Raw genomic sequence first — 21,136 nt, 5'->3', positions numbered from 1 at the left:
GCAGCCTTTACTGTAGTTGTGTATAAGCACCGTCATGCAAAATGAAATGTACAGTCATACATTTCCTTAATTCCTGTTGCTAGTTCTTCTGAATCTCACAAACACTGGAGTCCGCAGCCAATAAGTGTAGGACACATCCAGCGCAGAGGGCCAGAGACGGGTGTGTCCCCCTGCGTATCTCTACTAAACAAACAATGGTAACATGAAGAATGGGAAAGGTGTGATGAGGGCAGTTCTACGCTGAACTCTGGGTTGGGTCAGTCAAACTTGTGGGATCAGGACATCCTGGTTTTAAGGCTGACGTTGATCTTTGGCAGTTGCTTGCTTTCTGGGTATAAATAGATGCTCGCCTGGCACCTGCAGCTCTGATCGCCCTTGTGCATTGCTGCAAGTGTCAAAGACATCACACAGGTACAGGTGAGAGACTGCAGGAGGCACTGCTGCTGTACAGAGTGTAATTAGCTGAAATATGTATATTTGTCTTCCAATAGGAGAGCAGATACATTATGCATAGTTGGAATTTTTCATGTAATGATAGAACAGTTGACTGTACACTGTTTATGCATCTTTTCTACCTTGTGAGATTTTCTGCATGGTAATTACCCTAGTTTATTTCTCTGCCAGCGTTCTTTTAATAAACCAGCTTTTCTTTTGTAGTCACCATGAAGCCCATCCTGTCAGTTTGTTGTCTCCTGCTGATTTGTACAGTGATGGCTGAAGCTGCCACAAAGAGGGCGAAGAGACAGCCGGCAGCGGAGGCTGCTGCCACTCCTAAGCCTGATGCAGAAAGTGCTGAGGCCGGGACCACCCAAGCCAAGACCCTGGACAGAGGTGAGTGTCTGTAGTCTGTACTGGTTAAATTTTTGATGGACAGATACTAGTTCTTCCTATGCTAGATCTCATTCATTCTCTTCTCTGTAGGCTGGGGGGAGAACATTGAGTGGGTTCAGACTTATGAAGAGGCTTTAGCCAAGGCTAGGGAAACGTAAGTACATCTTTCTTGTCATACCTGTACAGACTTAAGCCTGGTACACACTTTCAATTATGATTGGCCAATCGCTCACCAATTTTACCACCTTCACGTAGTATGAAGGTCAACAGACATTGAATACTACGAGAAGATTGTGTAGGTGAACCCTCATACTACATGGAGGTGGTAAAATTGGTCAGTGATTGGCCAATCATATTTGAATGTGTGCATCAAGCTTTATCATAATCAAATTGCAATCAAATGATCCAGCTATTTAATTACATATATAGAAAGCTAATCTACAGCACAGCGTTGCTGTCAAATAATTCACAGGTTGATTTTATTGTAAAGTACTGTTGTCTTTAGAGACAGTGGCGTAGCAATAGGGGGTGCAGAGGTAGCGACCACATCGGGGCCCTTGGGCTAGAGGGGTCCCGTGCGGCCCACCCTCAACCACCTCTTTATTGGTCCTCCTGTGCTTATAATATTCACTTTTAGATACTTTGAATAGTAGTAATCATTAACAAACTCTTCCGCATCCCCTTCTTGCACTCTGACACCGTGGTTGTCCTTTATTGGCTTTGGTGGACCATATCAATTGTTATGTATAGCATGCTTGGGGGGAGGGGGGGGGGCAATGCAAAACTTGCACCGGGGCCCCGTAGCTCTTTAGCTACGCCACTGTTTAGAGAACTATGTGATCAGCCATAACGGTACATCGGACAAATCTAGTTGCCTGTCTGTTTTGCTAATCTTGTGCTTTGTGATACGTTTGAGTTGAGGTAGGACTCCTGATTGTGTACTGTGTATTATTGTACAGTAAAAAAAAAAAGGTCAAGGACAGCCTGAGCTGCATACTTGGCCCAGATGTGTGGGAAGGAAAGGTTATAGACAGATCAGCATTACATCCAGAAAAGTAACATTTTTTTAAATGGCAGTTCGCCTATTGTCACCTCAGATTTCTCATGACTGCTGTCTTTTAACCTGTTCCTGCCACTTGCCCTTTAAATAGAATTCTTGTGGAGGTTGTCATTTATCCTGGGCATGGTACTTTTAAAAGAAAATTTAAACAACCTAAACTGGACACTCTTAGTTGTTCTAGAGGACATTTTGCCATTCCCAGCAGAGTAAAGCCTGGTACACACATCCAATTTTGATTGGGCATCCACTGACCAATTGTATAACCTCCATGTAGTGTGAGAGTTTACCTATACAATATTATTCAAAATCGGTGGATCCTAATACTACATGGATGTGGTAAAACTGGTCAGTGATTTGCCTGTCAAAGTTAAAGATGTGTACCACTCTGGTACACACATCTCATTTTGATTGGCAAATGATTGAGGCTAAGTTCACAGTGGGACGTTAAAGTTTCATGTTAAAACAGCATTTAATGCAGAATAACTAATTGCAGTAAAAAATCAATACCCCGTTCACAGTGCGCACGTTGCGTTGGTGACTAACGCTGCACGTTAAGTAAAAGTACTGCATGCTGTGTGTTATACACATTATTAGCTGCGTTGGACTGTTTGCACATGCTCAGTAATGACCTGGAAGCATACTTTTCATTGCCTGTATTTTTTACTGTATCTGTTGTATGCGACGGTAACGCTGCGTTGCAACTTTTTGGGCGCGCAACGCCCCACTGTGAATCTAGCCTGAACAATTTTACCTGTTCCATGTAGTGGGGGCACAGCGGCGATTTCTTTAAAGTTTGCCTCAGGCGGCAAATGGTCTAGGGCCGGGCCTGACCAGACTTCTTCAGTCAAGCCTGGTACACACTTTCAATTATGGGTGGCCAATCACTGACCAATTTTACCACCTTCATGTAGTATGAGGCTCAATAAATATTAAACACTATGAGCTGGTTTTATAGCTAACACTCATACTACATGGAGGTGGTAAAAATGGTCTTTAATTGGCCAATCAGAATTGAAGGTTTGTACCAGGCTTTAAAGGTGCATACATACATCCAATTTCACCACTTCCATGCAGTATGAAAGCTTACTACACAATCTGTGCATAGTATGCAAAATCTTTTGACCCTCATACTACATAGAGGTGATAATATTGGCCAGTTAAAATTGGATGTGTGTATGTACCCTAAGGCTGGATTCACAGTGGTCAGTTGCATAAAGCACGTGTTATAATGCATTAATATGAGTGCGAACTGCAATGGAGACTGGACATAGACTTTGATATAAAGCCTGCATGCAGTGAGTTAGAATAACACAATCAGTTACAACACAGTACTGTGAACAGCCCTATACAATTGTATGGGCAGTGAGTTAACTGCCTTGTGCCGGGCGTGCGTTTCCAAATCGCATGTTGGCACTTGTTACAATGCGTACACACATGTGAGTCCTCTAGTTGTGCCATGCACGGCTACGGGAAATCACGTGTGATGTGAAAAATGCTGCACGTCATCCGAATTTTCTTCCGCATGCGATTCGGACTGCAGCCTATTAACGCTATGGGTCCTTACAGTACTGCATCTTCTCTGTAATCTCTGTTTGAGCCCTGCCCCCTTTCAGCCTGAACATAGCCCATAGCCGTTTTAGGTCACATGACTAAATAAAAAGAAATATTTGAAAAGCCTCGTATGATGGAAAAATGACATTTGGGCACTTTGCTTACTAACCTAGACGATGCTACGATTAGATCTGTGTCTGGATCTCATGATGTTATTCCTCCTTTCTTCCTTGCAGAAAGAAACCCCTTATGGTGATTCATCACTTGGAAGACTGTCCCTTCAGCCAAGGTAAATAAAAACAGGTCTCTGAATGTTTATTTTTAGTAGGAAGGAAGTACAGTAAAAACGTCCCCTATGCTGCAATAGATGGTTTGAACAAACTCTTAAAAAAATATGTTTCATGTGTGTGCTGAGCTCTATAGACTTGTGTCATCTCTGAATGTGGGACGTCATTGTGTCGTCCCTGAATGTGGGAGGTAACGCTCAATTTGAATTTTATCATACATTCTCATCTCCTCTGGGTTTAAAGGGAACCTGAGGTGAGAGGGATGTGAAGGCTGCCATATTTATTTCCTTGTAAACAATGCCAGTTGCCTAGCAGCCCTGTTGATCTTCTGGCATAAGTAATGTCTGAGTTAAAACCCTGGAACAAGCATATGGCTAATCCAGTAAAAAAGAGTCAGCTGTCAGAGTACTTGATCTGCATGTGGTTGTTCAGGGTCTATGGCTAAAAGTATTATGCTGGGCATACACGGCTCGATTTTGCCGCTCGATTCTCCCACTTCATTGTTTCGTTGCTCAATTCCGCAGTCAATTCTTTTATCTCGTTTTCCTTATCTTATTCCATTCACTGCTATCCGGAATCGAGCGGCAAAACAATCGGGTGGGAGATCGGACATGTCGGAAATTATCTATTGAGCCATCTTAGTGGCTCAAAATCGAGCCGTGTATGCTCAGCATTAAGGGGCCTATACACTCAGCCGATTTTCTGGCCGATCGATCGATTGCAAATCGGTTGGCCAATCGACCGATCGATGGCCGATTTCGATGGATTTCGATGGATTTCCATCGAACTGGCAGGGTGGAAAATTTAGGTCGATCTGATGAGATTGGTTATCAGTTTGCATTGGCCTTAATGGAAATCTGATGGCAAAAAAATGCCATCAGATCGAATTTCAATAGATATCAAACTGAAATCTATTGGAATTCTATCCTGGTAAAAAATGTTCTAAAAACGCATCAGATAGATCATCAGATGCATTTCTTATCTATCTGCTGCCAATCTGACGAGTGTATGGGCACCTTTAGTTGTAAAAACAAAACAGAGTACACCAAGAGCCCAATAGTGCAATATTGTCTGGTAAGCTCAATATATAATGTAATGTCAAGGTTCTTATACTCACAAAGGTGGGTTACCATCAGGCAACCACTTGACAGACAGGTGGGAAGTATTAGTACCTGACCCCACTAAGGTATAAAAGTCGCTCTCTGTAGATAGGAAAATGGGGAAAGAACCCCTCCACCAGGGGTGGACTTAATCGTGCTGTAATATGTACGAACAGAGGCGCCAAGCAGAGTAAAACAATGTTCTAAAAATGATAAAAAGAGGGAAGTCGAGGTGGACTTACCTCCCTCTGGTAGTGGACATATACTCAAATGCAGAGTAAAAAATATACAATTTATTCACAGCTCCATAAAATCGCAATGCATTTCGCGGTCAACAGACCCGCTTCATCAGGCAGTGCAGGAGCATATAAAACTGGTAGAGGCGCTCACATGCTTTATGAACCTGAACCAGTTTTATATGCTCCTGTACTGCCTGATGAAGCGGGACTGTTGACCGCGAAACACATTGCGATTTTATGGAGCTGTGAATAAATTGTATATTTTTTACTCAGCATTTGAGTATATGTCCACTACCAGAGGGAGGTAAGTCCACCTCGACTTCCCTCTTTTTATCATTTTTAGAACATTGTTTTACTCTGCTTGGCGCCTCTGTTCGTACATATTACAGCATGCTCAGCATTAGAGACACAGGATCAGGACTGCCAGGCATCTGGTGGAAATTCATATCCCTCTAACGTTAGGTTCCCTTTAAAGAGAAGCTGTCAGCCATACTATCTCAGGGAAAAAAAATATATAAGTAGATAAATACTTGCTCTACTTACATAACATATGTATTGCACTGCCCACGTTATGATTCCTGTGAATTTTGTAAAGGAAAATACTATTCTAGACAGTTTCCATGTTTACTGTGGCTATGTTGAAGCCAGTCGTGATGTAATATCCGCCCTTAGTCTCCTCTGCCTGATTTGCCTGTCCTTCACTATAGAAAGTGCATTGTTTCAGCCTGAAAAATGTTAGCCAATCAGAAAGGAACAGAGGTGTGGGAGGGGAAAACAGGAGGGAAAGAGGCTTCAGCCAATCACGCTGCATTAGTTAAGTTTGAGGGGAAGTAGAGAAGCAAAAAAAGACAACCCAGCATGCCCTGCAACTTCTCTTTAAATAAGAGTAATGTAAACTGGGGAATGATAATTTATCAACAAGAAAAGTAATAGTGATTTTAACTTTTGGATTGCCTGATTAGCATCCTTATTACTTGTTTACCAGATAAAAATAAAGAATTGATTTTTTATTTTATGACCGACAGTTACTCTCTAAAGGTGGCCATACACTGGTCGATTTGCCACCAGATTCGACCAACAGCTAGATCCCTCTCTGATCGAATCTGATCAGAGAGGGATCGTATGGCCACCTTTACTGCAAACAGATTGTGAATCGATTTCAGCCTGAAACCGATCACACTCTGTGGAGCTGCCGCTGCTGTCGCCCCCCCCCCCCTCATACATTACCTGTTCCAGCCGGCGCGAGTCCCCTGCTCCCCGCTGTCTTCTTCTCCGCTCGGGGCTCCAGACCGTTCCTGCAGCTACTGAACCTTCTGTCCAGGGGAAGTTTAAACAGTAGAGGGCGCTCTACTGTTTAAACTTCCTGCCGGGACAGGAAGTTCTGTGTAGCAGCAGCCGGTCCGGAACCCAGCGTGGAAAGAAAACAGCGGTGACAGCGGGGACTCGCGCCGGCCGGCACAGGTAATGTATACCTGCTGTATTGCGTCGGTCGTCGGGCATTTGAACGCCGCTATCGACGCACACTCCCGACCCGCCGGCGATCGTGAAGAATGTTCCGCACGGACAGATCGACGGGAACGATCTATTTCGGACGTAAATTGATCGTTCTGTCAGCGGTGTGCGCAGCGATTTCACAGCCGATTCGATCACTGTGCTCAAATCAGCCGTATATCGGCGGGAAAATCGTTAGGTGTATGGGCCCCTTAAGTACAAACCACCTGGGCATTGCAGTGTCTCATCATCAGAACTCAGGGCTGTGTCTGATTAGGGAAAGCAAACACTGAAATGTAGTTATGTAGGCTGAGTCACAAAACTTATCACATGAATTATCCCACCTTATCTGCTTTTTGCCTTATCTGCATAAAACCATTTAATCACCAAACAAGCAAAGAAGTATTTGCTTTAGTTGCTATATGATTTATGAGATAAGTTTTGCAAATTACCCCCATGGTCCATCATACTGGCTGCTGTGGACATTTAGGTGAGGCCAGGGCCGGGCCGAGGCATAGGCTGGAGAGGCTCCAGCCTCAGGGCGCAGTGTAAGTCATTCCCAATTGTGTTTGAAGCAGAAAGAAATAAGAAAAGGGGATACATAGCAGTGACTGCAAGCCAGATAACTAGATATTAAGGTGTTGGGGAGGTTGGGGGCCTTAAGGCACCTATTAGTCTAATAGCAATCAGTGTGTGACGGCTGGGGTGGGAGGGATGGAGGGGCGCACTTTGGTGTCTCAGCCTTGGGTGCTGGAGGACCTTGTCCCGCCTCTGGGTGAGGCTGCTCAGTCGGCTTGTTTCTAATATGTATAATTCCTCTACATCCCACCACACATGAGAAACTGTGGCATGTGTACCCTAGGCAGCTGTTAGTACTGGCTTCTGTTGCTGGGAAACAGAGAAAATCATGTTTTTCAGATTTTGGTAGTTTGGTTTACATAAAAACTGGAATGAATTAAGGAACACAAATTATTTGTGAGATGTTTGATGAGTTATTAAGAGCAATTTCTTCTTTTCCTTCCTGAAGTTTGTATTTATTATTTTGACAAGCTTGTCACATGTCCCCCAAGTGGAAAAATAGTGAAAGTTGCTGATGTCATGGATAGATTAAACCCCACATTAAGAATGTGCCAATAGGGTGAAATTGCTCTAGCTGTGTGTATGCAGCCTATGATATTTTTCTGGTTGTTGACATGAGATCTTCTCTCGCCCATACACAGATTTGAAGAAAGCTTTTGTTGCTGACCCGCTGGCACAGAAACTGGCTCGGGATGACTTTGTCATGCTGAACGTAGTGGTGAGTTTATAGCCTAGTCACTGAAATACACACATAGTTAAACTGAGGTAATTTCATTGCTGTCAGTAAGCAATATGGCTTCCCCAAACAGAATTTGAAGTATTCTCTTGTATTTAGTTTTGCTAATTATCTGTAACAAATGTGGAACTTTCCCCGTGATAAGCGCACAACGCGTGCGCTGACACGGCGGAAATCCTCTACAAGCGTATAATTTGCAGGAACCCAGCAAAAGGTGCTACGCACCTGTAGAGGGAAATTCCTGTCGGCAGATGGCGCTGGGGAGTGCAGAGGAACCAATCCTCTGTACCTCCACAAGTGCCAGACAGGAATTGTACGAAGCACAGAACGCAATCGCAAGAGAGGCGATTGCGAATGAGATTGAGCAAAGGGATAGGTTGTATGTGTGTGCGCCAATCCAGTCGCCACCCAGCGACCGCGCACACACAACAGCAGATACGAAATAGGAACGCGATCGCGAGAGGTGCAATCGCCAGACGTGACACAAGGCAGATCAGAATAGAATACGAGGGTAGCAAAGGCACAGCAAATACAATAAGGAGATACGGAAAATAACAAACGCTAGCTAACCGCGAACACCGCACTCATTCGCAACAGTGCACGCGGTTATGCGCGATCTCCACGTGATAAGCACAATAGAGACAAGCACGCCTAACTAACCATTAACAGACAAACATGAAACAGAGGACGCGAGCGCTTCCTTAACGGTTACCTCACCGAGCCTGCAGCAAGCGCAGCGGACAAGACAGACACACGAAAACAGGGACAAACGAGAGATAGGATCCACAGCACTAGCGAAAAGTGGCTAGCGTGATCCAGGTACAGAGTAGCAGAACAGAAGGATCCCCAGCCGTAGCGAAAAGTAGCTAGCGCGATCTTAGGAAACAGAACAGAAGAGATAGCTGGTAGCAACCGCTGCACCAGCTATACTCCAAGAACAGAGATCAGAACCATTTCCTGTCGACCACCATAGGGGCAGGACAATGGCAACAGGCAAGACAAGACAGAACAGGCAATACAGATAATACAACCTGACTGGGCTAGAAGGGGAGCCTAAAGCAACCCCCAGGAATTAACTATACTAGATAGCAATGGCTGACACTCCAGCAGTGTCCATCAGGAACAGACCATTGGGAGTGTAGTCAATACCATGAAATAACTACATCAAACCTTAAGACAATACAACATCTACATATATATATCTACATATATAAACAAAAGACAAAAAACCCTCCAAATTGGCATAAAATTGGCCGTGGCCTTCTTTATTGGTTAACTTAAAATACTCAAAGAGGTCCAAATAACTTTATTAAATATATAAATATATATATATATATATATAACTTTTTTCATCAAAACATTATAACAGCTAAAAGCACTTATTGTGATCCACCACTACGGTTCGGACCACTTATCATACTAGAACTTTCCGAAAGGACCCCTGAGCCGAACTTCGTCCACACACGCCCGTGTGACTTGAAGAACCAATAAAGCTTGACCACGACGAGAATCTGTTTTCTTCGAGGGGGGAGGGTGGGTGGGGAGCTCCCCAAGCCGCTCAGGACTACAAGGTGAAATGTGCTGAACGGACCCTTCTTTTATACCCTGTAAATCCAGCTGATTGGTTGTTGCAACAATGTCTTTGCCCTAGCAACACCTGGCAGACTACCTTCAGCTCACCTGCTGACCAATCATAACTTTGGCTACTTTTTCTTACCCTGCAACCTGTACCTAATGGGGGGAACCAATCAGCAACACAGCTACCTCATCCATTGACTCTAATGTTAAACTCCTGACAGGGATATCTAGCACTATACTAATAATAACCTTTTCAGATTGACACACTCCCATGTAGGGCTTATTCTTATTTATTTCATAGCCCTTCTCAGGAAAGGAAATGTCCAGCAAAGCATTCTGGGAGCAGAATGCTTTTATAGTGCCAGTCATCAAAAGAAGGCAGGTAAGGGATTTGCATGACTAATGTATGCAAATTCCTCAGCAACACAAGCTGCAAAACTGACAGAAGCTTTTCTTTCCAGAGTCCTGCAGCATGCATATCAAAACAATGGTCATAAAGCTGCCTGCCTGCACAGGCAGCTGAGCAAATCATCACATTATCCTTATCTTTACAGCATCCAGTTGCTGATGACAATCAATCTCCAGATGGACATTATGTACCCAGAGTCCTATTCGTTGGTGAGTTTCTTTATATGATTTGTCCTTGATCAGGATTGCATGACTCATTTAGAAAACTAGGACCGAATAATTTTTTCGAAGTGTTTAAAACAAATTTCTTTGAATAATTAAAACTGTATTCTCTATTTACATTTTTTTAAAAATAGGGTGTATGGATCTGTTGTATCAGATCTTTCACCTATTTAGACCCACCAAACTCATCGGCTCAGTACATTTATTGCATAACAATCAGTTCATCAAAATCACATTTCCTGGCAGAAAAGGGACATTGTGCCCTATCCCGTTCCTTAGCTCACCAGCGTTAAGCTCTGTCGAGTCATAAATCATGCAATGAGTGTCGCCTATCCCAGTGACACATAGCACCTAGTAGGGTGTTAAGGTGGACCTGAACTCAGAACGTCTCTCTGCTCTAAAAGATACACAACAGGATAATAACCTTTAAACTAAAAAATATGTATTTGTTACAGCTGACACAAATTCTAAAATAAATCTGCACTTTTTCTACTTCCTGTTTCATGGAAGCAGACATATTGTTAACAGCCTGTGCTTTCATATGGGCTTATCTGCCATCTCTGCTATAGGCAGTCATGTGACACAGGGGAGGCTCAAACTACAACTTGTGATTAGACACAAATGAGGGGGAATTAAACAGGCTAAACTCTCTGAATACATTCAGGTGTATTTCTCTATGTTTTCCCTCTGTCCTGTGCATCCGTTCAGGTCCACTTTAAAAACTTTTTATCGCCTGGTGAGTTCTTTATACCATATCCTATTCCCCTTTTAATGCTGCCGTGAAGCAATGGTTCCTTTCAAACATGAGCTTTAGCCCAGCAGCACTGCTTCTCCCAGTAGCTCAGCTGTGCATCCCCGGCTCTGCCGCTACCTGCCTCCCAGTGGCAAAACAGTTGCGAACATCCATTTCTCTGAAATACAGATAAATACTTGAAGCTCTTGCCGGGGCTCCCAATTGATCCACAATCTAGACCAATGAGAATCTATTAAACTGACCAATGAAAATTCTCTTCAGAGAGGATTATCTTTGGACAGAACCTGGACCAATGAGGAGCCCTGGTTGGAGCTATGAAGATGCTTTTGCCAGGGCTCTAGTGTTTAATTCTGTGTAGTGGAAGCAGTGGAGAGCGGTGGTGGTCGCAGCTGGTCCAGTGGGTTGGCGCAGAGCAACATGGACTGTCAGTACCTGGTGAGCCTGGCACGCAGCCGTGTATGATGGGTAAGTGCCAGGGCTAGGAGCGGTTAGTGCAGGAGACAGCAATGGATCTCCCAGGGGAGCGAGGCAGCAGTGCTGTGGTGCTGAAGGACAGCTCCACGGCACAGACCCTCGCTCCCCATCGCATGCCACACAGGAGTAAGGGCTCTTTTCCACTATGAATTCCGATCGCGATCGCAATCGCGTTTCAATTTCCACCATGAGATTTAGCTACTATACTCATTATAGTCCAGCTCAATCGCATACAAAACGCGGCAGGACGACGATTGCGCTTTGACAAAAATCGCGTCGCAATCGGATCGCACTAATGGAAATTGCTGCTGCAGTTTCCATTAGTTTAATGTACCTTGTGATTTGCGATCAGAAGCAAATCGCAGGCTAGTGGTAAAAAGGCCCTTACGCTCAGGCGAATAGCTTCCATTCACTTGAGTAATGCTCTCAACGCTTGGCCATCACAAAGTGCAGCTGGCAGTTGGATTTGCCGGTAATCCCCATGCGATGGCCAGGTGAAATGCAGCTTGCATGCTCCAGCTACAACTTCTGGCCCATTGTGCTTCTCCCCATCTATCTGGGGGTAAGGAAAGATTGCTTCAGCTCTCAATCCATCCCCACCACAAGTAAATTTATATTTATATAGAGTACAACCCTGATAAAAGAAAGCTGAACAGTAAAGGGAGGCTCTTCCAGTCTGAAGAAGGAGATGTTGACACAGAAAACAGGATATGTGGAATGGAAAAAAAATGTTTCCACCAAGTTATTACTCAGTTTCCATTGTATAGTCATCAGTGCAGTGCACTAACACTATTCAGACTTCTTGCCATGCATCCGTTCTAAATGATATGCTCTCCACTGTACAGATCCTTCAATGACTGTCAGAACAGACCTCGCGGGAAGATACTCAAACAGAATGTATGCCTATGAAGCTGGAGACATCCCAGAATGTAAGCATGGATAGAAAATTATACTGTAAAAAAAGGTTCAGTTTATATGCATGACTGGTACTTGAATTATAAAGTAAGGTGTGATGTGTTACATTCATGCAGAAATACAAAATAGGTTCTTTGTATTTGTCACAGTCAAATGAATCTTCACTCTGCAGCTAATGTAATGTTTGGTCACTTACAGCTAGAGTTTTGTGTGGTTGTTTTAAATAATCAATTTTTAAAACAGCAATGTACTGCGCATGCGTGGCAGCGGAAATTTTAGGGCAGTACAATCAAACACAGCACTGGCTTTTATGTTTTACACACACATATATAGGTACACACCTACTGTTTGAGTGGCTGTGGAATTTTCAAAGGGACTAAATAATTAACGGACAGCTTCTCCTTAACTTGTCCAAGTAAAGTGCCCAGCTTATCTCTCTCCCTCTGCATTGTGCAACTTAATTGCCACTCCCATCTCCCCAGATAAGGCTCTATGAAGAAGCAGTGGAACTCCTGAAACGGCTCTTAAATCGTCTGTTCATTTCCTGTGTTGCTAAGGGCCCTTTCACACCAGAGGGATTTTTCGGCGTTTCAACGCCACGGCCGAAGTTGGCGTTTTGCTAGGTAAAAAAGTCCATAGACTTTCATTTTACCTTTCACATCTAACTCGGCGTTTTGGAGCGTTGCGTTTCAACGCTCCCAGGAGCTTTTTCAGGGCTGTTAACAGCCGAAGTTGGCTGTTGGCGTTTCAATGATAGTCAATGGAAAACGCCAACTTCAGCGTTTTCAAAGCCTTTTCAAAGCGTTTTACAGCTTTCTTGTTCACTTATTTTTATAGAAGAAAAAAAAAAGGACGTTTTCATATGGGCTGTAAAACTCTTTCAAAAGGCTTTGAAAACGCTATGTATTGGCGTTAAGCAAAAGGCTGACTTTCAGCCTTTTCTACCGCAGCCTCTAGTGTGAAAGAGCCCTAATTGTATGTACCTTGGTGGATTAAAAGTTTGGAAGTAAATGCACACTGCACAGTGCCCAGATAGTGATGGTCATTTTTAGGAGAACTCATGGAGAAGCATGTGATCAGTTTGGTCAGGTGATAGATATGTTTGGCTCTGATTTGCTAGTCATGATCATGTGCTAAAGCAGGATGTGATCACAGCAAATCAGAGCTTTGCAAATCTATCAGCTGATCAAACAAATCACATGCTTCTCCATGAGTTCTCCTAGACACGACAATCCCTGCCAGCATACTTTTTCTCCTTTTCACTTCTCTCATGCTTTGATTGATCTATTCTTGGAGGCTGAGAGCACAGTGTCACTCTAGTATCCACTGTGAGGTTCGTCAGCCTGCACTAAGTGTCATACACATCTTGGCTCTTCTGATGAATTTATTATTATCCTGAGATTTCCTATTCTTATATGCTGCGGGCGATATTTCTGCAGCCACGTCTCCTACACTCCCCACATTTTGAGGGTATGGAGAGAACCCCCCTGAACTACTTCCGTGTCAAATTGCTAATTTATCTATCTTGGGAACCAGCAAGTTTTGGGACAGCAATTTGGCATGGTGGTAGTTTGGGGGGTCCCCGCCATACCCTCAAATTTTAGGGAGTGTAGGAGGCGTGGTTGCGGAGATATTTTGGGTCAACTTTCCAGTAAGCATGCGTGTTAGAAGAATGGAAGGCAGCTCTAGGGTAGCACGATTGGACACTGCAACGGCTGTACTAACGGTAAAAACACACACACGCACACCCTTCAGCTCAATGATTCAAAGAACCACAGTAATGAGTCAGTGAGAGAAGGCTCCGAGTACAGCATCAGCTCCTGAGTCCTGACTCTTCACTCTTAACTGATTCACTGATTCATTCAGTTCCTCTGTCTCTGCTACTGGTAACTGCGTGGATGTATAGATTGAGTGTAGCAGTGAGGCATGGACTGCCCCCCAGGCCTCCTTTTATTCAGTGATTTAGGGCTGGTCTGGTGTCTGGTGTATTCAGGTTTGTTGTTGTAAGGCAATGTGAAGGCTAGCTGATAAAAGTGCAATTAGAGGGCAGGCAAGCTGGTAAATATACATAGCATGATGCAGAGCTCGTCTGGAGGGTCCGTGGGAAAAAAATCTGTCTGGTCTCTCCCCATTGTTATAATGACTGCATGTGCAGATAAGGTGTTAAACAGGTTGAAAAGTTTTGACAGTCCCTAGACTCCAGGAGGGCTGCTTTCTGACTTGTGTGAGAAACTGGGACAGCAGTCCTATTACCGGCAACTAGCCTCTGTGTAATGTGGGACTGCAATACAGATTAGCTCTCTGCTCCATCTCCTGCTATTCTCAGTCTCACTCCACTCCTTCTCTCTCTGGGCTAGTGCACGACAAAATCGCAATAGCAATCGCTAGCAATTTGCAAATGCGACTTGATCATTTGGGCTGAGGCTGCCATGATAACGGGCCTCAAGTCTGTTTCCCCCCAGGCCAAAAGGTCCCAGTCCTCCCCTGGTAGCAGCATAGTGTATGTCTACTGTGTGCTGTGTGTGTATAGTGTGTGTGCATGTATAGTGTGCATGTGTACTGTGTGTGTGTACTGTGTATAGTGTGTGTGTTGTGTGCGGTGTGTGTGCATGTGTATATTGTGTGAGTGTGTGAGTGTGTGTGTGCATGCCGCAATAAGTATATTTTATGGTGAAACGCTCTGCTGCATTACAACTATTTTCTGGTGAACCCATGCCGCAACAAGTGTATCTTCTGACACACACACACACACACACACACACACACACACACACACACACACACACACACACCCCACTTCTGTAATTAACTCACTGGTTATTTGTTCCGTATTGAAAAAAAATAAAATATATATATATATATATAAATAAATAATAGTAGTGGACGCCTAACCTTCCTGCTTGCTTTCATAACATACTTCTGTGTATGGCCTACCCAACATCCAATCACCGATCAGCTGCTCTGTACTTCTAGTTTGGAATTACTACAGCCAATCACCATATAAAGTAAGCAATTAAAATCTGACAGAGCTGACTGGTTTTGGGCTAGTCCAACTACTCATGGGGGGATTCTCAAGGTTTTGTTTGTTGTCAAAAGCAGCGAAATGAGTAGGAAGGCTGGTATCTCACTATTTTGGCAGTAAAACTGTCATTCAGGAAATGCTTTTGAAAACAAAGAAAACCCTGAGAATCCCCCATGAGGAGATAGACTAGTCCAAAACCTGTTGGTTCTGTCAGATTTTTACCTGTGTACTTTTTCCGGCGGAGTGGCCATTTAAAGGGGAACTGAAGTAAGAGGTATATGGAGGCTGCCATATTTATTTCTTTTTAATCAATACCAGTTGCCTGGCAGCCCTGCTGATCCTCTGCCTCTAATACTATCAGCCATAGCCCCTGAACAAGCATGCAGCAGATCAGGTCTTTCAGACTAAAGTCAGATCTGACAAGACTAGCTGCATGCTTGTTTCTGGTGTTATTCAGATACTACTGCAGAGAAATAGACTAGCAGGGCTGCCAGGCAACTGGTATTGATTAAAAGGAAATAAATATAGCAGCCTCCGTATACACTTACTTCAGTTCCCCTTTAAAGAAGAACTGTAACCGGAAGAAGGAAAAATAGGGTGGCGTTGGCAAGTGGATGAAAAAGGCGCGGCCATAGCTAGATATTGCTGAATGGTTTGTAACCCCGCCACCCTATCAATTTCTGAGCATTTTCCGATCGATTTCCGTTAACTTTAATAGGAAATCGATCATAAAATGCTTGGAAATCAATCGGAAAGCAAATCGGACATGTTGGAAATACTTGATCTGACAGTAAATCGACCATAAAATCTTATAGTGTGTACCCAGCATAAACCCTGACTAGGAAACTATTTGTATTGGGTGTCCATCATTTAGCTGTCATGCTGGCTAAGAATAAGATGCAGGATGTATTTCTCTGACAATTGCCATTGTGCAGGATGACACTGTCTGACCAATCTCTGCTTGTATTTCTCCTACAGTGGTCACAAACATGAAAAAAGCCAGAATTCTTCTGCACACCGAGCTGTGAGCCCACATAATGTTACTTCTAAAGTGCAGCAAAGGTGACCAGGAATGCACTGGCCAGAACCACCTAGAAGAGACAAGCAAGAGCCCCTTCCTTTGGAAACAAACCCCCTCTGATATAATGTGAATCGGAACGAGAAGAAATCCAAGCATCCTTATTTACTAATTGTTTTTTTTAATATTTTCAGTTTCTCTGTGTCAAAGTCCACTGACAGTGTAGATACCTGCACACTGCTCTCTCATACCACCAGGCAACTGCACAGTCCCATAACACACTGCTCTGTCTGATCCTAACTTTTGTTTGTTATAGCACTGTATAGACACAGAAACACCCATCAGTCAATAGCAGCTTTCACTCTACAAGGCTCATGCATGCACATGCTAGTCTACTGCCAGATTCCATTTTCTTCCAGTCTTTCGCAAGACTCTCGTACTGTAGCTCATATCCTTTTCATTGAAGAGATTTTCATTTACTTTAATCAATTTCTTGACTGACTGATAGAAGCCATCTAATTCTGGTAGGTGGTCTTAGGGTCGTAGTCATAATACACATGAAAGTCACCTCACTAAACGTGGTCAAGTTGAGCCCTGTAATGGTTATTGCACATTTATCTTGGATCAACAGGTCACCTCCTCTGTAACTTAATTCATTTTATACAAAGATATTTACTATGTATTTTTAACTGTATCAAATAAATGTTTATCCAAAATATTCTGTCTGCACATTGTATGCATGCAGGAAATTTGATAATAATAATTTCACAAACATTAAAAAATGAAAGCGTTTCTGAATTAATATCGAGACTTAAGTTCCCATGAGGTTCCTGAATATAGGTGCCACAGTTCTAGGCTCTTACCTAAGGGCTTGTTCACACACTGCAGGTGTCCTTGGCTTTTTTTCACCCGCCTGCGGTTTTTCAAAACGCCCCCCGACCGCGTGGCCAATGAATGTCTATGAGAAGGTTCATATCAGCGCGGGTCGTGCGCAGTGCGGCTAGGAAAGCGGTGCGTGTTCCATTTTCGGGGCAATTCCGCCTCAATGGAAGATATAGAAAAATTGGCGAACGTGTAAAAAAACGCGCATTAAGAATAAATACATTGTATTTATTATTTTCCGGGTCAAAGAATTCACTTCCTGACTTGCACCAGGGAGTGAATTATAAAACCGCTCGGAAAAAACGCTTAGAAAACCGCTACGCATAAAAACAAAATCGCCCAAAGCGCCGGGAATCGGAAAAAAAAGATGCCTAAAAAAAACCCCAACGCGGACGGACACGCGAACGGAACGCAGTGTGAACAAGGCTTTCCCCTCATATGTCTGGCTGTCTGCTGTTGGAGGGTTTCCCCTCACATGTCTGCTACAGGACTTCATGTGAGAATAGTGTTAGGTTAACCTGTTAGCAGCCCTGCACGCATTATCACAAGATAGATAATGAGATAATGTGCGCCACGGCATCTTCTGGTGGGAGATATGGTTTAGCTGTCTAATGCAGCTATGCAGAGCTTTTTTATATTTACCTGTTCCGGGCGGCTGGATCGGCTTCTCCTCTTCATCCATCCCCTGTGCTGCACTCCCAGCATCCTCTTCTGAGTTCCAATCATGTAACCCAGGGGATAGTGTCAGCATTGCAGCAGCACCCGGTAATGGAAGAGCGAACACTTTCATTCCAGCGCAGGAGAATTGGGCGCAGCAGTGAGTAACTTCAGCACCGTCAGAAGACAGAGTTGAAGTTACTTATAGAACATCATAATTCGGCCTCCAGCAATTACCACTACCCAATAGTAGAATATTGGTGATTTTACCCAATTCTATTGGCGGCTATCTCAAGTCCCAAAATTCAGCACTTTTGTCCTTTTTACACTTACGCATTCACGTCACCCATTTTGTGCATTGTTGCACTAATTTCTGTATGTATGTGTGGTTACATAATAGGTAGGTAAACCAGAAGGGTGCATTCCACCTTCAGTGCAGCTGTTTTGTTACCTGAAGAGTTTTTTTGGTAAAGTATCCTGTAGGGGTGCTGAATGGGATGCAAATAATTCTGAGCTGATGCAGGACTATGCAAATTTATGAAAATGCATTAATCTAATTTCAAATTGGTGGGTTTTTCTTGGTCCATTTTCAAGCTGCATATATTTGCATACACAATTTGGATAATCCTATATCAACTCTGCATTGCTTGCATTTCACTGGCAATCCCTAGTATCCTGATGAGTAGTACTATTATTATTAAGTACAGCTCAAAGAAACAAACAATAATACTGAGCAAGACATTAGTATTTTTATTGCTGCACTGGCTGAAGTCGCTGAAGACTCGGCGTTGCTCAGGTATGTATTTGGCTGTTGTTGGGTTCGGACACTTTTTCTAACTTTGTCAGTCAAAGAACACGTTTGTGAGCGTTAAGTCCTTGGCATGAATAATGTGAGAATGGAAGAAGTTAAAAAATCTTTCCATTGAAATCACACAAATATGATTGGATGTTTGTAACTCCACCTTCTTTTCTGAATTTAAGTCCCAGTCACCCAATGACAGACTGTACCAGGTCTAAAGCCTCTGCCATTAAAGGGAATCTGAAGTGAAAATAAACTTATGATATAATGATTTGTATGTGTAGTTCAGCTAAGAAATAGAACATTAGCAGCAGAGATATGATTATTGTATTATTTCCAGTACAGGAAAAGTTGAGTTAAACTTCCGTTATCTATGCAAAAGAGTTTCTCTGAGCTCTCCGATTAATTAAGTCAGAGAGCAATGCTATTTTCTGAAGCATTTATACATCAAAGAAACAGATTTTACTGCAGAGAAGTTCAAAGGGTCATTAGCTTTGCTCTGTTTCATAGTTTAAAATACAGTGTAGTTTGCAAACTGCAAATATTAGAGAATGATGCAATGTTATTAAATAAAAAAGCAAAGGCTATATACCTGAAAATAAAAATATGATACCCTTTTCTTTGGTACTAATGTTCTATTAATTATCATACTACACATACAATTAATTATTTTTTTCCGCTTCAGTGTCACTTTAACAGCGTAAGAATAGCAGCAATTTAAATATTCCCCTTGAAAAGCAATAGGCGATTTTGATTGGCTCCACCCACTTTCCTGAATAATAATCCCAGTGACCCACTGTGCCAAGTTTGAGAACCCTGCGATTAACATTGTAAGAATGGCTGCAGATTAGATTTTCCCATTTAAAATGAATGGCTGGAATCAGAGCCGGCCTTAGAGTACGCGGGGCCTGGGGTGAGTGTCATATGCGGGGCCTAGAGGCATCAGTGAAGGCCATGTACCGTACCACCACAGTCACGGGCTTGTCCACCTCTAAAGCAGTATGCCTTATTATTGTTTAAAAACGTGTTAAAGACCCCTAAGCCAACCAATACAGGAACAATTACAGTACGTAATGTAATCAAACTGTACCTGTCCCTAGCTCCCCAGCCAGCCTCTACCTATCCCTAGCTCCCCATGAAACCTAGTACCAATCCCCAGCCAGTCTGGAAGCTCCAGCCTGAGCCCCCTCTAGCTCCAGTCCATGCTTGACTAACCAAAATGCCCCTGGGGCCCTCTGGCTGAGGCTCTTGCACGTTACCTTAATCTGACCTTTGGCAAGCTTCATGTCATTGCAGAAATTCATTACAAAAATGCAAACGGCATAGTACAGTAAAGCATGCTGAAGACGAAAACCTAAGCAAAATATAAGGTGTGTAAAACAAAATAGGAAAATCTGAGTATTTGTAAATAACACACTGCTCAGAACACAAACAGCTAGACTTCTGTAGACCTTTCCTTCACCACCACCAAAATGAGCATGGTATGGCGGGCATGACATGCGGGGCCCTCTTCAGGTGCGGGGCCTGGGGCGATCGCCCCACTTGCCACCCCCAAAGGCTGCCTCTGGCTGGAATTTAATTGGCTGTTATGCTCTGCCCACTTTCCCAAATTTTAACCTCAGTCACCAACTGTGCCAAGTTTGGTGTGCAGCGGGGACAAGAGATCCCCAGAACTTCCCAGGTAGTAAGGGATCTGTATGGAGCACGAGACCATCATATTTTGATATCTATAAATGAATTATGTAGGTAAGCTCTCACATTACATAGAAGTGGTAACATTGGCCAATAAAAGTAGATGTGTCAGTGCACCTTGCGCTGTGCTGGGTAAGGTGGCTGATAATGATTGCCTCTACCAAGAAACAACCACTCCACAATACTCCCAGACACTTCGCCCAGCCCAAAGGATCAATTCAGCCAGGCGCTGGCCAAGCGTATTGTCCCCCATACTCATCTTACCGGCATGTGACGCAACTCACCTGCAGCTAGTCTGTCTGTACAGCCTCGGCCCTGCAATGTCGCCCAAGGGATTCGGTGTGTATGAGGGTTTTCACATTCTGTCAAAGTATTTAAAATCTGTTTAGACTACATGAAAGTGGTGAAATTGGCTAATTAAGATTGGATATGTGTACGCACATTATGTGCCCATACCACCGCAGATATCGGTACTAATAGCAGGGAATTTGCTATGGCAACGTGCAGTACACATGCAGCACTACCATAACAGCGCTTGTTAACCCTGGTAATGCACGCTGCACCCTGCTGGTAGAACCAGTGAAATTGAAGCATGTAGAAATGTCACCACAGTTTAGTATATCAGGCCCCATGTCACATCAGGTCCACTTAAATTCTGCTTTTAGAAACAAAAACACATGTTTAATCCAAAGATGTCCCCAACAGTTGATAATAAATCTTAAACATTGATTTGCCAAAAAATAAAAAAAAACACCTGTGTAATATTGTGTAGGTCCCCCGGTGCCACCAAAATTACTCTGACCCAAAATGGCATGAACGCCACAAGACCTCTGAAGGTGTC

The 21,136-nt window shown here is 43.4% G+C and overlaps 1 protein-coding gene across 2 annotated transcripts; it reads left to right on the top strand.

The window, feature by feature from the left end:
- The first annotated feature begins 313 nt into the window (after positions 1–313).
- LOC137525777 (anterior gradient protein 1-like) lies at positions 314–16,981 on the top strand. Of its 2 annotated transcripts, none has more exons than XM_068246972.1 (8): positions 314–411; positions 658–831; positions 922–985; positions 3,679–3,731; positions 7,780–7,856; positions 10,007–10,070; positions 12,156–12,239; positions 16,226–16,981. In XM_068246972.1, the coding sequence occupies exons 2-8, from the start codon at positions 663–665 to the stop codon at positions 16,273–16,275; spliced, it is 561 nt and encodes a 186-aa protein (XP_068103073.1). In that variant the 5' UTR covers positions 314–411; positions 658–662; the 3' UTR covers positions 16,276–16,981. The 2 variants fall into 2 exon arrangements, with proteins under 2 accessions (XP_068103073.1, XP_068103072.1); XM_068246971.1 differs by having other exon boundaries at positions 314–417.
- Positions 16,982–21,136: the final 4,155 nt, after the last annotated feature.

The sequence above is a fragment of the Hyperolius riggenbachi genome, chromosome 7 (genome assembly GCF_040937935.1).
Source record: "Hyperolius riggenbachi isolate aHypRig1 chromosome 7, aHypRig1.pri, whole genome shotgun sequence".
Classification (NCBI taxonomy): domain Eukaryota; kingdom Metazoa; phylum Chordata; class Amphibia; order Anura; family Hyperoliidae; genus Hyperolius; species Hyperolius riggenbachi.
This window is presented reverse-complemented; position numbering and strand designations above follow the sequence as displayed.